Source organism: Monopterus albus, unplaced genomic scaffold (genome assembly GCF_001952655.1).
Source record: "Monopterus albus unplaced genomic scaffold, M_albus_1.0 scaffold57.1, whole genome shotgun sequence".
NCBI classification, from domain to species: Eukaryota; Metazoa; Chordata; class Actinopteri; order Synbranchiformes; family Synbranchidae; genus Monopterus; species Monopterus albus.
In genome coordinates, this window is record NW_018127937.1 from 1,135,063 (window position 1) to 1,152,605 (window position 17,543).

At 45.4% G+C, this 17,543-nt stretch overlaps 1 protein-coding gene across 7 annotated transcripts in view; it reads right to left on the reverse strand.

The window, feature by feature from the left end:
* Positions 1-250: 250 nt before the first annotated feature.
* large2 (LARGE xylosyl- and glucuronyltransferase 2) overlaps positions 251-17,543 on the reverse strand; it is a 163,424-nt gene continuing 146,131 nt past the window's right edge. For all 7 annotated transcript variants that reach the window (XM_020602643.1, XM_020602648.1, XM_020602642.1 and 4 more), the window contains 13 exons: positions 14,733-15,022; positions 13,775-13,857; positions 11,170-11,293; positions 9,585-9,756; positions 9,300-9,404; positions 8,984-9,096; positions 8,598-8,723; positions 6,826-6,981; positions 6,352-6,515; positions 5,362-5,640; positions 4,155-4,301; positions 3,833-4,028; positions 251-2,777 (listed from right to left, as the gene is read on the reverse strand). In XM_020602643.1, the coding sequence (XP_020458299.1) occupies positions 2,580-2,777; positions 3,833-4,028; positions 4,155-4,301; positions 5,362-5,640; positions 6,352-6,515; positions 6,826-6,981; positions 8,598-8,723; positions 8,984-9,096; positions 9,300-9,404; positions 9,585-9,756; positions 11,170-11,293; positions 13,775-13,857; positions 14,733-15,022 (2,153 nt within the window). In that variant the 3' untranslated portion in view covers positions 251-2,579. The remainder of the gene's footprint in view (positions 2,778-3,832; positions 4,029-4,154; positions 4,302-5,361; positions 5,641-6,351; positions 6,516-6,825; positions 6,982-8,597; positions 8,724-8,983; positions 9,097-9,299; positions 9,405-9,584; positions 9,757-11,169; positions 11,294-13,774; positions 13,858-14,732; positions 15,023-17,543) is intronic.

The window sequence follows — 17,543 nt, forward strand, 5'->3', positions numbered from 1 at the left end:
CTTGGACTTAAAAGGTTCTTAACTGTATTTTCACACCTTCGATAATAAAACTAATACACAGAAAATGTAATGTTTATCAAAATAACAGAGAGTGAGTCACCCAGAGACGTTGGAGCCAGAACCTCCTAAGAACTCATTTAAAATTCTTCTTAAGTCTAAATAATCCCAATGGAAGCATAAGAACAGTTTGTTGAAGATGCTGCTCATTTTCCAAGTCAGTGTAGAAAAAAACTAAAATCCCCAGACAAAGTGATAAAAAAGGGCAAATTTATTTAAAGCACTTACATAGAAAAATATGATTGATTTGAGTCAACAATAATAAATAGAGTGCCTGACTGTCCCCAGGCCCTGTCAGTACAACATTACAATCAATAACCAGTTTCACAATACGGCAAAGGCACTAGCATTTACCACAATCAACAACAAGTCAATGGAGGCGGCGCGGGGAGGGAGCAGCGTTCGTCATGACACAGTTCGCACTCACCCCTCACCAAACAGCCGCCACATGCACCGCCGTGTACGCTGGCGCTCCCAGTTCTACCTTACAGTCTCTGGATGTCGCAGTGGCCTTGAATCAGTCTCCTTTAATCCAAATGCAGGTAAGGAAGTAAAGGGACACTGTGGTGGATGAAAACCATTTCAACTGAAATAGAATTAATGAATGAGGAGAGGCAACAGTGTCACATTCCGACATTTCCTTTTAGTAGTGGAGCTGAAACTGTGATGTCACAAACGCTCTGCTCCACCGCTGGGGAGCTTCAGTATCTAGTGAAACATGGGTAGGTCTGGCCAGCAGTCGTTTGTCAGGGGCCACAGAGTTGGTGAGTCACATTTTGATCTGAGAGGCTTTAGACAAAACTGAGACCAGTGACTCAAACTCAGTGGGATTTATCCTCATGGGACCAGGATGATCAGCACTAAATGTCATGGTAACATGGCTGGTGGAGGAGGAGACTCACACCAAGTGAACAACACTAGATTATGAATAGAACAATTAACTAAGGAAGCCTCATGTCTAAGTTACACACTTTCCTTTGGCGACATCATACAGCTCTGCTTTGAATTTTACAGGTCCACTATTTTTTGGGGCAAAAAAATAAAAAAAAAATGGATCCAAAAGGGAATAAATGTAAGTTTTGAAATTGTGGTTTAAAGGCAGCGCCTCCCTGTTGGCGTCACTGGGTCTACATACAATCAGTAGGCAGCAATAAGGTGAGGATAAATAGCAGAAACAGCTGTCAGTATAACACAGTGCAGCACAACCTCACACAGGTAAATCAACAACAGTTTGAACACAACTTGAACATCATCACCTTAGAGAAACCGGAGGGCTGTTGGATTAGACTGAGTCGGGTGTTCCTAATGAACTGGCCACTGAGTGTATGTACTGTAGATCCACAGCACGTCTCCTTTGGATGCTGCACCTCGGTGGAGCAGGTGGAAAGTGGACCTGGAGTTAAACAGCTTAAAAACTTAGATTTGTCAGTTTTGATAACAAATAGTTCTTCAGTACCATAACACAATCTAGCCTTGACTGTAGTGTTTGTGTCCAACCCGACTCAAGTCTAAAGTAGATGTAACAGCACAAAGAAGAAGAACCTAAAAAGCTCCTGAGCCTGGTCGCAGTGTCGCAGTCTCATTTCAAAGCTAACAGCCTTCTGACTAGCTCATTGTAAGGTGTCGTCAGTGTTGGTCACGTGTGTTGGTCCCAATCAATGATCGATTTCTGCTTCTCTCATAGGGATGAATGAAAAACAAAATGAAGTATATTTTCTAACCTGAAGAGAACATGTAGTGCAAATGTTTGCATGCAGGCAGATACATGATCAAGACCGAAGCGAGGATGGCGTTGAGGACGAGCACGAAGCGTGTTGACGACATGCCATATGATGCAGCTGGATCATACTCACACACATAAAGCACATCCCTGAAGCCCACAGAGAATCGGACATATTTCTACTGGGACATGATCAATGTCGTTTTTCAAGAGGTCAGAAAATATAGAAAGGAAAAATAAACTGATTCTCATGTAAAGTTGTAATCAAAACATTGTAAATGCCAATGGTCATTATTCATTGGTTTAGATTTTGACTGGGCAAAAATCATTAAATATCTTACTAAATAAGGCTTAAATTCTTCTCCAGTTCGACTGGCCTCAACATGTAGTCCTCTGCTTTACACTCTGACACGGGTCCCGTCGCTTAGTGTCTTTGAGTTTCATGTCCAGATATCCATGAGGACACACCGGTTCATGTCTTCTGGAAAAAGCCCTGATTGTCAGAATGTATGAAAATGGTTGCAGTGTCTCAGCCTTAAAGCTCGTCCCATCAGTACCCGCTCCGCTGTCCTTTCCAGCCCAGGGAATCCAGCGTCCAGGAACTCTACAGTTTTCATCTCTGCGTGCCATCCACAGCCACCTTCGGGTGGAGTCGACTGGAAAGTTAATACACAGGAGCCCGATAATGTTCGAAGGGGCTGTAAAGCTTTCTTGTCACATTGGCGCGCAGTGGCGCTACGGCTCACGCTGCAGCGTTGTGCACTACAGCTCCTGGAGTTCAGGGGTTGATACACTTCTGGGTTTAGAGGTTCCTCTGGGCGGTCAGGTACTTGAGAGCAGCAGATCCATACTTCCTGGACAGGTCCTGGTGGAACTCGTCCTTCAGGGTGTTCAGACAGTTGCGGTAGCTCGAGCTGGAGCGAAACTTGGAGATGTCGAAGCTGGGAGCGTGGGGCATGTGGATCATGAAAGCGTTGGGGAGCACCATCAGGTCATACTCCTGAAGAGTCGAGACAGATGAGCATGGGAATTATTTTTTCTCATCCCAATAACAAATATTCAGCTTTGGCTCATTATAAATCTTCACAACCACTCTATCATGAATGCTTTCACTCCCACTCCGCTGAAAGGTTATTGGTACCTAGCGTAGCTATGTGGGAGTAACAATTTAAAACACGATTGTATTTCTCATCATCGTCTTCAGGTTCCTGCTGCAGGCAAATAATGAGCTGTCTGCAGAACGCAGTCACTAGTTCTAGTGATCTGCAGTGTGGTGAGATTCACCTTCCTATAACAGCAAACTGGTTTTCATTATTATTTCTCTCTCTCAGGACAACTTCTGTGCTTTGGGTGTCTTCAAACATGTTTTGTGAGAATGTGAGGGAAACAGGCAGCACAGCTGGTACAATCACCGTTGGCTTTCTGCCAGACTGGCTGGTTAAGCTGTGTGTTATATCAGCAAGTACCAGTATAACCCAGTACAAATGAACAGCAGCACAACCTACAGCCTCCATAATGATCACAGCTCTGTGAAACAGTGTGAACACAAAGTGAACACCATCACCTTCATGAAGGAGGGTTTATTGCAGGACTGTAGGGTCAGACTGACTCAGTGTTAGCCAGGTGTTCCTAATAAACTGACCACTCCGTGTTTACTTAACGTTCATACGAGTTAAAGAACCGCAGCACTGACCTGAAGCCATTGTCACTGTCTGCTGCTGCTGTGTTTACTATAAACTTCTGTTGCCATGGTGATACAAAGATGTTCAGGCAGTGAGTCTTCTGTGCACATCAGACCTCTTTAGTTGGAGCTCTGCATTAAACACTATCTGAGGTGCAGGAGACCCAGACATGCTCATAGTGAAGCCTCATGACACAGGCACCTGTCACACTTACAGTATACTGCACAAAGCGCACAGTGTGTGTGTGTATGTGTGTGAGCAAGTCACAGGTACATGTGGAATACCCTCACTGATCTAGTGCTCATCTCTTGAATACTGACTGTTTAAACAGACCCCCCCCCCCCCCCCGGCAGCCTTCACGGTGCAGACGTACCTGTGCATCCAGCTCCATGATGTGGGACACCTTGTTCCAGCCAAAGCCCACAAAGCGCTGGTCGTACTCTGGACAGTCTCGTCTCACCACGACGTACGGTTCAAAGTCCGGCTCCCACTCCACCTTATAGGGTGTGGTGGCTGTCCGCCATTTGGCATAGTTGGTAGGAGCGTGACCTTTGGGCCACACATGATACCTGGGGAGGCAGGAGGAGAAGGTGAGGTTGAAAAGGGTCCAGGATACAAGTGTCTACTTGTTTCTCCCCAGTCCTCCACTGATATGAAAAGTTACCACTCAGTGTCTGTGTGCCATATTCAGGTACCTGAAGGTGTAGAGACTCCCCATGTCCAGCATGGAGAGCAGCTCGGCTTTGGATTTGGGGAAGGATAGACGGTAACGAAGCGTCTCAAACGCTGGAACCACCAGAGCCTTCTTAGTGCGCGCCATTCCCAGCTGCACCACAGACTTCCTGCAGGAGCAAACCGAAGGGAAGAAGCAGCTTTTAAACCAACAGGCACAAACTTGAACCTGACAGCTTTGAAACAGCATTTATAATTATTGACAAGCAAAATGAGCTAAAGTCAGAGGTTTACATACACTTAGGCTGAAGTAATTAAAACAGAGGTCATATTAACAAACTCTCATTTTGGCAAGAAAGTTAGGACATGGACTTTATGCACGACACAAGTAAATTTTCCAACAGCTGTTTACAGATAGATGATTTCACTTATAGTTCACTATATCACAGCTGCAGTGGGTCAGACGTTTAAATAGGTTATGTGGATATACTGAAGCAACATCTCAGAACATCAGTCATGACGTTAAAGCTTGGTCACAATGGGTCTTCCAACTGGACAATGACCCCAAGCAGATTTCCAAAGATGTGGCAACACGGCTTCAGGACAACAAAGCCAAGGTACTGAAGTGGCCATCACAAGGCCCTGACCTCAGTCCTATAGGAAGTTTGTGGGCAGAAGTGAAAAAGCATGTGCGAACAAGGACACCTCCAAACCAGACCCAGTTCCACCAGTTCTGTCAGGAGGAACGGGCTGAAACTCCAGCAGCTTATTGTAAGAAGAGTGAGATGGAAGAAAAAAAAGCGGAAATAAATCTTTGTCTCTAAGATTATTCTGACATTTCAGACACTAACTGGCCTGAGGCAGGGAATGTTTATAGGATTAAATGTCAGGAGCTGTAACAGAATGGGTTTAGATGTGTTTGGCTTAGGTGGATGTAAGCCTCTGACATCAACTGTATATCTGAGTAACCGAGTATGACACAACTTGTGTTACTGCAGCAGCTGCAGAGGTGCCAGAGAAGTGCTCTGAATGTTCATTTCATGTCTCATCCTCAGTTCTGCTCTTGTTAAGCTGTCACACACACTGTCTTCTTTTTAGAGTTTCTCATGTTGTTCAGCCAAGGAGCTCTTGTTACTGCCTGAGGTCAGCATCATGTACAGGCCCGCCCATATTCGAGGGTATGCAGGAACAGCTGTCTGAAAAGCGTGAGCTGCAGTGCAGAGCAGTTACCTGAGGTAATCATAGAGGCCGTACATAGGCAGGAAGTCCACGTCGGTCAGGAACACGTACGGTGTGTTGGCGTTTTTCAGAGCCACGTTCCTCACCAGGTTGACCGGGTAGAACTGGCCTTCCTTGTAGACGATGTGGTAGCCGACGTTCTTGCGGTTCTTGAGGACCTCGGAGGCCTGAGCGTAGCGCAGGAACTGCTGAGCCTCGGCGTCGGACATGTAGAGTGCCAGGCTAATGGGGCCTTCCCAGTGCTTACAGATGGCCTCCAGCATCTGCAGCCTGCACACAGCACAGACGAAGCCCCGCATGTTATGGAGGAAGGCGATGAGGACTGGGGCTGGAACTTGGAAATACTTTAACCAAGTCAATTAACAAAGAATGGCTCTGATTTTTGTATCGATTGTTTAGACAATACAATATCACAAAATGCTGAGAAACAGCCACTGCAGGTTGTCTGAGCTGATGGCTTCAAAGGTCTTTCCCACTAACGGTTAAAAAACCCCAAAGGATATAACACAGAGAGAAATGGTTCACCCTCACATCACAAGAACAAAACTGAGAAGATTTAGGAATTTAGTGATAAACGACTTTGGGGGAAAAACACTATTACCACATTCCTCACCAACCAGTTCACCAACTAATTGCTCTTGTACTAACACGACCTGATGTGATTTACCAAAAATGGCAGAAAATGACAAAAGCCGTTATTGTATTGCATAAACAATCTCACCACAAAGGTCAATTTAGTAACCCCGAGACCTTTGTACCAGTTCACACGGTGAACTGGTACAAAGGTCATGTGAGGCACCTGCCGTGTCAAGCCGTGTTTTTAATCCACCATGGATTGTGAAGCACTTGAAGGACTTCTTAATCTACAACTCCATGACAAACTCTGCTTTGACATACTGCTACTGAATGGACCTTGATCACTGGAGAAAAAGCATCTACAGCAGTGTTTACAGTCAGACACAGACAGTGTGTTGGCTGTACCTGTCCATGGAGAGCTGAGCCACCAGGGTGACATCGGTGTCGTCCTCAGTGGGCGTGTACTCGTACTGCAGGAAGTAGAGGTGCACTCTGTGAACGGTGAGACGCTCCCGACGGAAGTCGTAACACTGGTCGTCCTCGTCCAGCTCCTCCAGAGCCGCCTGCAGCTGAGGACACAGAGGCAACACGACAGCACAGCTCTGAGCGAGGAGCTCTTTCATTGTGGGCTGCTGCTGCACAGACTCCCAGAGCGACTGCATGCTTTCCAAGAAGAGTGTTTTAGAAAATCCTTTGGATAATTGCTTCATACTTTTTATTTTTCCAACAAAGCACACTAAACTCAGACTCCTTGGCAAGTAAGTCCACAAATAGTTCAAATGAGTTGCTAAGCCCTGGTAAAAATCCCTGTTGGCTGTCAGGGTAAGGGGCTAGGAGGTGCACTGTGCCAGTGAGTGTCCCCACAGCTGTGTGTCTTACCTGGACACTCTCTGGACTGGCCTGACTCGGGCAGCCGAACAGCTCCCGCCTCAGCAGGTTTCCATCGTACTCCAAGAAGGTCAAGTAGAGGTTCCGGAAGAACTCCACGTGCTTGTTCTTTACACGGAGCTTCTTGGGAGAGTTCCAGTGGATCACCTGAAGCCACAGCACTCTGCTCAGTTCACACAACATTTCATGTGCACTTTTATCTGACAGTTGTAAATAGATTCTTTGCTGATGCTGATTTTATATGACATACATAAAGTGTGTGGTGTTTAGAGCCAGACATGCATGGGGGCTGTTCTTCCAGGCGTTTGGCTCAGATGTGGTGAGAGTTGTCTGTCGCTTGAAACCCTGACCATCTATTCACACACTACTCATGTGTGCACAGGGTTTACGTCACCTCTAGAAGGCACCATACAGTATAATGCATTCTCTAATCTCTTTACATCTTCAAGTGCACACAACATCATTTATGCTGCTTCTTCTACAGGGAGCATCTGAACATGTCATTTGAGGCACGTGTCCTTAGGTTGGACATCAGGATCCCAAACTGTCTTTAACTATTCATTCTGATGAGTCTGTTTCCAGTCTCTCTGCCAGAGTATCAGGTGTTAAAAATAAACACTGACACACTTTCACTGGAAAATCCAGATATTATTCATAAAGGCCTGGAGCTGGAAAACTCCTGAGGCCTGGTCTTCATCGGCTTTGGAAGGAATTTCCTCTCATGTACTTTTCTCTTGATAAACTTTATTTTAAATATCTCACATTACACCAGCGTTATACTTCTGAGATCAGGAGTATGACCAGGTTTTTTGTCTTGCTGTTTCTTGATAAAGTAAAATAAAAAACTATCTCAAAAATATAAAATCCTATCACAGATTTTAGATCACTTTGGTTTTGATGCCTTTCATTTGCAGAGTTTATTCTGAAGCTGAAACAGGAAGCTGTCAGTAAACAGCTTCCTATTTCAGCTCAGTCCCACTGCGACTGTAAAGACAATTTCTTTAAACTAATCTTCAAAACTGACAAGAGGGTCCGAAGCTCAGACAGTGAATGTCTGTGTGTACATGTGACTCCAGCAGTAATTAAAAGGCTGTGCACACCTCCACAGCTGTTCTCAGTTATATAGCTGATTAGTCTGCTCATGTACATGAGCTCACCACATTGGTAAATGGTCTTATACATGTATAGCGCCTTTCTATGCTTTTACAGCACACTCAAAGCGCTTTCACATTATTCGGCCATTCACCCATTCGCACTCCCAAGCACTCACGCATTCACACACCGGTGACATCACCGGGAGCAACTGGGGGTTCAGTGTCTTGCTCAAGGACACCTCGACATGTTGACTGGACAAGCCGGGAAACGACCCGCTCTACCTCCTGAGCCACAGCCGCCCCCAACATTCACTAATAAGTCCTGTCAGGAGCAGAACATTTACCCATGTGCACTTACTGTCAACTTTACAGCTTGTATATAACCGATCCTGAACGGTATATTGACCTCAGCGTACCTTCAGGTTCATTGTACTGCTACTGTAGGTTACCTGAATGTGAGTACCATTCTAAATGCAGTACTTTTAACCATGATGGTGGCATTCTACTCTGCACTCTTCAGTAGTTCAAGGTGTTGGTGATGTAACAGCGGGATAATGCTAGTGTGTGTCTGAGCAGCAGCTGTGACAGGGAGGAACACACCGATCCCTGACACACCCTCTCGCTGTCAGCGTGTCTGGGCTCTCTATGGGCGTGCGCGTGTGAGCGTACCTTGAGGTCGGACACCTCGGTGTAGCACTGCTCGGAGCGAGTGTGGTCAGACAGCTGGACGTTCCAGAAGCAGGGCAGCTGGTGCACCAGGACCGGGTTCTGCTTGATGAAGGCATTGAAGATGTCCTGTGCACAGTGGACACACAACACACGGCTTTAACAAGCACATCCTCCGACTCTGCTGGGTTTCCTTTGACTCTGCATGGCCTCTCCTCAGGACACAGGACACATCAGACTGCGAGGTTAGCTGAGCACAGTACCACTATCACGCCACTGCGTCGCCTCTCGGTGTGATGGTTTTCTGCTATTTGCTATAAAGATGTCTGGCAATGCCAGGATATCTTTGTACCATGTCAGTATGTTGTGTAGCCGTCGGAGTCACTGACCTGGTCAGCCAGCGATGTACTGAGCATGCTCATGAGCTCCCTCTCTGCTGTCAGCCGCCACATCTGCTCCCAGCTGATTCTCCGCAGCCGCTCCAAGTAGAGAAGAATGACGCCTGCAAGACACCACAAGAAGTCAGCTAACCTCAGCTCTGAACCACAGGAGCTTCAAATAAAACTGGACTTGGTGTCTCCAGTCAGATCAATGAGTCCAGTATGTGAAACCGTCCTCCAGTCAGCCGCCCTGCAGCACCGGAGACACATGCCGTCTCATGCGTTGTTTGTCCTGCTTCCATCTTTATCAGCTTCACTCAGTTACCTGTGTTGAAGCCTCGTCCCAGCGCGGGCCAGGGTTTGTGGTTTTTCCACAGGTTCCCCAGGTACCAGTCACTCTGGTTCTCCACCAGACCGATCACCTGCTTATCTGCAACAGACCAACCGACACCAGTCGGGAGAAAAAACAGTCCACATGTAAGTTCATGGATTATTTTATACATTTAGCCATCAAAGTTCTGTTCAGAGCTCATTCAGAGACCCATGCAGCCTTGGTACAAAAATCTGCTGCCTAGATTTGTCATTAGAAAAAAAGATATGAGGATCTTACCGGTAAATTTCCTAAAAATGCCCCAGAGCTCAGCGATGTCAGTGGCGAAGGTGATGTCCGTGTCCAGGACGATGACCTTTGACAGGTCAGAGGGCAAAGCTTTGGTCAGCGTCAGCTTCATCAAGCCGTAAATACCTGAGTAGTGCTTGTTGGGGATCCACGAGACCTCGGACTGAAATGAGAGAAGAAAACACATTCACTGGTGTTGGAAATTTCTAGGCGGCTTCATTTCTGAAACCATCGCTGTGCCAACTCATGGATCCGCTGGAGCAGCACGCTGTACGAGGGTTAGCACAAAGCAGCATTCAGCAGCACCATGTGTTTCTTCTGAATCTGCAAACAGTGTCTTTTAATTAATTTTCATGATTCAGAGTAATTGGATCTGCATAAGTGCATCATCTGCACATATAATCGGCTTAGAGTCTCGACTGTTCTTCTACAGTTTAATGTGAGTTAATGGAAAGTGAAGAGGGAGGCGGCCGGTCGACGTGTCAGACGGCACAAAGGACTCATTGTTCAGGAGCGTGAGTGTGGAGAATGTGATGGGGTGACGGAGGCAGATGCAGGTTGGAGACACACAGACGCACACACGCTTATTCATGCTCATTCCTCACATTCCCGTCACTCTGAGGGCACACTCATCAACTCGATGTTGATTATTTGGTGTTTTTGTGCTGAAGTGTCACTCGACCTTGGCAGAAAAGTGTTTCACCAGCTCGTCCACATTAGATACCTGCCGCCCAGTGAAAACCTTTCCAACACCCACTGTGGTGACTGTGGTGCTTTATTTTTAAGGAGCAACTCAGAATCTGTGAGATAAATTCTTAAGTGCCATGTGGTAAAGAAGGTAACACAGAAGGTCACCAGATACACGTTTTCCTCAGAAAACTGCAGGAAGTGAAATTTACTGTGGCCAGCTAAGAACCTTGTATCTCCAAAATGTTACAGAATAAAGAGCGCTGCTTGAATTGTGCAGTTTGCTAAGGTCTTCTTTGTGTGTATGTGTGTTTTAAAGTGCAACTACAGTGCTCTGGTAAACGAAGGCCAGTCTGATTTTCTGAGTATCAGGTTGAATAATTTAATGCATTTCAATTCAGAATCATTTCTGGTAAAATTCTGAGAGAAAAAGAAAACCCAGACAGGCTGCTACAGTCCTGTTGTTTATCTGCAAACATGGCATTTACCAGAGCTGGACACATGAGGCCATAGCCTGTGTTTAATGTAGATCAGTCACATTTTGCCAGTGGACAGTGCACGTCTCATACAAACACACACAGTGATGTTACTCCAGAGGCTGTGGAGTGGTTGTGTTGCACTATATCACATAACCTGAAAAGTGCCTCTGATCGATTAGAAACAACAGACATTAGTTTGATGCTGCTGACTTCCAGGTGAAGGTATCCACTGGAAAACCAGGCTTCGTCAATCGCTGGGACTGTGACGTATGATCGGACAGACGTGAAGACACAGGCTGCGACCTCCCTGTTGTACTGATATCTCACACTGTGATGCTCTGTAGACCTGCTCTGAGATGAGGATTTGCATGATGTTTTTGATGAGGTGTGTTTTCACGGCATCCTCTTACCTTGAGTTCATCTGCATCATAGAAGCTAACTTGCACTGACGGGACCATCCAGGACTGGAACAGAGAACTCAGGATCTGGTTGGCTACTGTGTCCGTAATGAAGTGAAAGTGGAGAGGATTCCTCCTGTGAAATGGAGAAACAGTAGGTTATATTCCACCAACACTGCTCCTTCTCTAGTGAATGCAAGCTGATCTGGTTTGGCAGTTTAATGTCCTGGTCCAGGGTTTAGGCAGGTCTGGTCTAAAATCATGTGTGCTCGTTTAGCACCAGGAAACTCTGGTGACCAACTCAGATCATCTACCAGCTGCTGGACATATTGGCCGAGCTGCACGAACAGCTGAAACATGGGGGCCAAAATCAGAAAGGTGTGTTTAAGGGTCATCCTTTTCTTTTGTCCAGATTTTCCCTCAAAACAAGATTTGTACTGTGTTGGTCAGAACAAGTAAAAGTCACAATTCAAGCTTTAACGTGTGGCTTTAAATGCCAGTGTTTTAAACCAGGGGTCCCCAACCCCCGGTCCGTGGATCATTTGGTACCGGGCCGGAAAAAAAAAAAAAAACGTGGTTAAAATTACAGTTATTTTTCCTTCATTAGTCTTAGTTTGAAAAACGACCGTTTCCGCCCTTGCCTCACTACTGCACTTGACTCTGGCATGCCATTTTATGCATCAGCGACACAAGCTAACCCTTTATAAAACAAAATTTACTGGAGAGCTTTTTCGGGAAGGAACGAGCAAACGATGGGACAGCAGAGTGGTCACAGACTGCCAGCAAAAAGAAAGCTGCATTTAAAAGAAAATACCACAATTCCTACCTAAGTTACGGGTTCATCGCAACACGTGATACACAAGCTCCACACCTGCTATGCATAATTTGCCGTGACCGACTGGCTAATAAGGCCATGAAACCCTCAAAAATGCTCTGCCACATTGAGACAAAACACCCTGCGTTAAAAGACAAGCCCTTGCAATTTTTTCTTCTAGATGCAGGGAAACAAGCCCAGGGCTCCCACTGACTCTGCACTATGGTGAGTTGATATTATAGTGTGGAATTATTGTAATTGCCTAATATAAAGTGTAATTGTTGCATTCAGATTACATACTATGAACTGACAAAGGTTTTTGTTATTGGAACCCCCGCGCCTCTACCCGGTCCACGGAAAAATTTTCATGCATGAAACCGGTCCCTGGAACAAAAAAGGTTGGGGACTGCTGTTTTAAACCTTCCTTCTAATGTTGCTATTGACCAATGCCGAGACCAAAACCAACCCTGAGCGTCTCCTCTATCATGTCCTCATCTCCCTCCTCCCTCTGGGCCACAGAGCTCCACTGGTCCAGACACCAGTAAACCCACCAGTAGCCACACTGCTGTGCTGGCTGACACGTTCCTCATCATGAACACACACTGGAGGTGATTCGGACTCACACACACCGTCCTGCTGCCACAGACACTAGAGACCAAATATGGATTCACTACTTTCCTCCTGCGTGTTTGATATGAACTACCGTGAACAGTGTTTAAGGAAATGACTGAGCGGTTTATAATTAAACTACATGTTTGTGCGGTGTTTCAAATATTTAATGGAGCTGAAAAGTACCAACAGACAGACAAACACATCTTTGGTTTGGCTCTGCATGTGGGGGTTGTTGGCAGTAAGAAATACATCAAAATAACATCAGATGTATTTTCAAAGGAAACTCTTTAAAATGTCCTTTAGACCCCTGCGATTAAGTCAGCCACAGAGAGAGCAAACAAACCCCTCATTAGTGGAAAGCAGCGCCGTGTCGCGTTTCGCTGACATGAATCTTTTTCACATCTGGACAAAAAGATGGAACATTTTCAGTTTTTAATCTGAGAGATCACAAAAACTCGTTTCAAGATTTTTCTTTACAGACACGTTACTTTGCTCTTTAGTGTACGACCTTCACAGTTACAGGCAAACACCCTCACACGGCTTTGGCCACCAATAAACTAACAACCAGGGGGCTCATCCAGAACTGTTGAGAGCTCTTCCAAAACCACCACTTAGACTTCCATTTGCAGCATACTTGCAAACATTACTAGTGAAATACACCCCACATTCCCATTTAATTCACCATCAGATCAGCAGCACAACAAACAAAACAAACAATCTGAATGGAGCTGACTGAAAAGAGCTGAAATCTTCTTAACGTTTAAATCCACTGAGTCATGAGCTGTAACAACAGACAAACAGGACAGGACAACACATTATTATTGCTATAAAAGCAATAATATGTAGAATAATGTGCCACTATTGACCACCTTTACACTTAGCTGTAATGATAAAAGAGCAGGAAGGAAGGAAGTCAGGAAACACTTTCTGCTCAAGTGAACATTGACACAGTTGAGAAATGGAAACAGTGGAGAGAAGTGCACGACCTCTACCTTTCATCAAAGGTAGTGCCTTCATTTGCAAAATCATTCTATCTCAACGCACTTTCCAGACTGTTTTTATTAAAGGATTTTCAAGGTACACATCCAGGTTGCAGCCATGTCAAAGTCCTCTTCAAAGAATAAAAAAAAAAAAACTGAATAAATTCATCAACTGAGGGACGGACACACTGTGATGTGGGAGCAGACTCACCTGTGAAAGAGGACGGACTTGACCAGCGTGACCACGTCTCTGCTGGCGTTGTGACCGGCACAGACGCACGCTACGTGGATCAGCTGCAGACACAGGAAACAGGAGAGTCACAGCTCGAGGTTTAAACAACAGCAGAGTCTCAGTGAGAGGCAGCCAGGAGTGTGTTCAGTTCACCTGTCTGTTACACATCACAGGTTCACAGCATCCTCCCACAAATCTCTGTCTGTTTTAGCAGTTTGGAAGACAACATGTGACCTGGGCGATTAATCTCAACACCTGAGTTGTGAATTTTTGCACAGTGTCATCAGTTTTCTCCTCAAGAATCAGAGCTCTGATGCCAAGAAGCTAAAAAAAAACTAAATCTCCATTTCTGGGTTTGTGAGACGACTTTACACCCACTCCGCTCTCTGATGTGAATTTTCATACTTAGCTTCTCAAATATGTATGATTTCATGTCACTTGCTTTTCAGCAGCAAAAGGCTTTGAAAAGTTGGAGCTCAAAGGCTGCAAACAACTTCAAAGAGCAAGTGTGTTCCCTCAGATTTCAGTCCCTGTCAACCTCCTTCAGCTCGGTTCATCGATTAGTGCATGTGAACTGCTGTGATGGTAGTTTTACAGATAAACCTTCTTACACACTTATTTATTTAAACCTACACAATGTCACATTGTTCTGTCAGGTCAGCAGCTACACTCTGTAGCACCTTGCTTACTATTACTCTATTTAGTTAAGTAGGTTTGGAAGGCAAAATATGAAGTTGCAAAGGTTGTTTAAATATTTTCTTTGCATGGACTGATGCTTCACAGACATCTGAACAAGGCGTTTTGTCTCCACTGTATCTGTATCTCTATGCTTTGTGTCTGGCCTATGGTTCTAGGAAGAAGGGGTGATATTTTTGCTGCTAATGAGTCGCACAGATGTGCGGGGTTGATCAGCTGCTGTTGTGTTTCATGTCCTGACCTCACACTTCTGGACGGCAGGCGACCGGGGACACTCTGTGCGGTTGCTCTTCTCCTCTGCTGTGTTGTCCCCGTCCTCTGGTCCTGTGTCCGCAGATGCTCCCCACTGCTGGTTGCCATAGTTACCCTCCGGCAGTTGGGCAGCGGTGCCCTGCGACTGGCTGAGCTGCAACCGGATCTGCCGGTTCTCCTCCTCCACCTCTCGAACGCGTGACTCGAGTACGGCTCGCTCCAGGACCCGAGACGCCGGGGTGTCGGCCAGACAGGGAGCCAAGAGGAGGGAGCGGCCGTCTGAGGAGGGAAACGGAAGTTTAATATGATCTGCGGTGTGCCTACAAGACCAACGTTTACCTGCTAAAGCTTCGCACTGTTTGTTTACAGTCCAGTCTGTCACAAGCTAAGAGCTAAAAGACATCTTCAGATTCTTTACTTAAAGGACGTGGAGGGTTTCACCACTGGTGGCGCTATGAAGCAGTGATTTCATGACCAGGTCCCCCTGTTTGTATCTTGTGCGGTGCAGCCACATTCACAAGGACACACATGTCCAGCGTGAGCTGTGTGCAAAGAAATGCAGCAATAGGCAGACAACAGCAGCACATACAACACAACACGTCTAAACTAGAAATGTATGCCTCTGCCAACCAGCCAGAGCCACAGGACAAACATGAGGATACAGCAACCACTGACCATCAAAATCAAATCAGTTCATCCTTGAGTACAAGCGGAAACTTGAGGCATATCTGAAGATTGCGATGAAGCCTTCCTGAGATTTCATGTTCATAACAATGGGTCGGACAGACGGACCCAAAAACATCACTGCTCTGAGCACAACTGTCAAAATCAGGCTTTATAATAGCTTAATGAGAAAAGAAAGACTGTTAACATCGTCTAAATAATACACTTTAAAAAGTACACATGAATATGTTTGCAAGAAAACTGAAAATTATAAACAACACTACTGGATCAGTATTAGTGATGCTTTAATATGTAAGAAGTACTTTTAGCCAGTGGCACGATTCCGTGGTCCAGACTGAAATGTCTCGACATCTATTGGCCAGACTGACATTAACTTAATTTGTCCAATTCTTACCTGGAAAACCAGCGACATTCCCATCAGTCTCAGCTGGACTTTATCGCACCAACTAACAAGCTGGTTAGCATGGTAAACACTGTTAGCATGCTGATGTTAGCATTTAACCCTGTGCAGCCTGTGGAGCTGTCACCATAAAGTTTAGTTTAGCTACTAGATTAAAATACTTGTGAATATTTAATCTATGATCTGATCCTATGTAACATCTGCAAAGCAACAACTGTCAAATAAATGTAGTGGAGTAATAAGTAGAATATTTGCAACCTTAAAGACATGACGGCACTGATGATCAACGGAAACCCAGACAGCAACAGAGGGCAGCATCAATATTTACAGCCATACTGTTGCAAAGTAGGTTGCTAACAAGCCAAACCATCTAAGTAAACCAACACCACCATCCCGGAGGAGACATTGCACACAGTGCAGTCATGGGTTTCTAGTTTATGGTACAAATATGCTGAGAAGCTGTGAGCAACATGTTCCCCTGAGTCTCACAGCTGAAAATGGGCTCATCACACTACTTCTTCTGTTTTCTCCACCTTCCTCCCTCTGTCACTCTTTTCTAACAGTCTGGGGTATGAACAGTCCCAGGCTGCCTCAGGGCATGTTTGGGGTTCATTACTAGTAAAGAGATGAGCCTCAGAGAAGATGCCTCTGACTTTTCATTTCACTGAGCTCTCATTTAAAACTGACTGATGCCGACTTTAATTATGGAGGGAATTCAATTTTAAATCCAGTCCTCTCACCTCAGACTGAGCTCCTGCAGTCCACATAGGACATAAATTGATTCAGCAAAATGTATCATTTTGTCATTTTTTCCATGCCTGATTTGTATACACAGTATATGGCTCCAAGTATGAACAGAGGCCAGTTTCACAAATAATTTGACTGTGGCATTGACCTAACCAATAGAATTCAGAGAGAGCTCTAAGGGTAAATCTGAATTCTTGTTTGATTTCTCCTTGCTCGACCCAGATGTCGTTCCGGTCCACTTGTCTTGAAAGACGTCCCAGAGCTGTTAATTCCTGCTCTGAGGAGCGAGAAGGCTTCTGGAGGAGCCATGAGGATACATGAGAGCATCCTTCATGAAGTCCTTTATGAACCGACACACCCCTTTATCGGAAATTAGATTGTAACTGGATGCTTCAGATGAAGGATGTCACTTGTCCCTAAAAGCGGGTTTCTTCTATTCTTCTCTCCACATTTTACATGAGGGGACTAAGACACAAGGAAAAGAGAACTGAGGGAAACAGATGCACTTCATGGAATCAGGATTCACGCAAGAGTATCTGTTGCACAAAATTATTGAGTTATGGACCATCTGAAGTAGGACTAATTGCTATGAATTCTGGGTAAATTAAGACTTTTAAAACATAGCTGCTCACATGTTTCTTGTGTCTTAGTCCTGCCCAGGAAAGATCCCAGGAGAAAATGTGAGGAGAGAGGAATCTAGAATACTGGTTTTTAGAGACATAAGACATTCTTTCCTTCAATCCTTCGTCTGAAGCATCATTTCCCATAAAGGGACGTGTCGGTCCACATTAGACTTCTGCTAAGGACAGATCCTCACTCATGTCTCCTCCAGGCAGCCTCCTCACTCCTCAGAGCAGGGAGAAGAGTCCTCAATCCTCTCTCAACTGAAATGACTCCCAGGTCAAACGAGGACTGAGGAAGGGTCATATAAGAGATGAGGGATGTACCCTCATCTCTCAATGCCTCTCC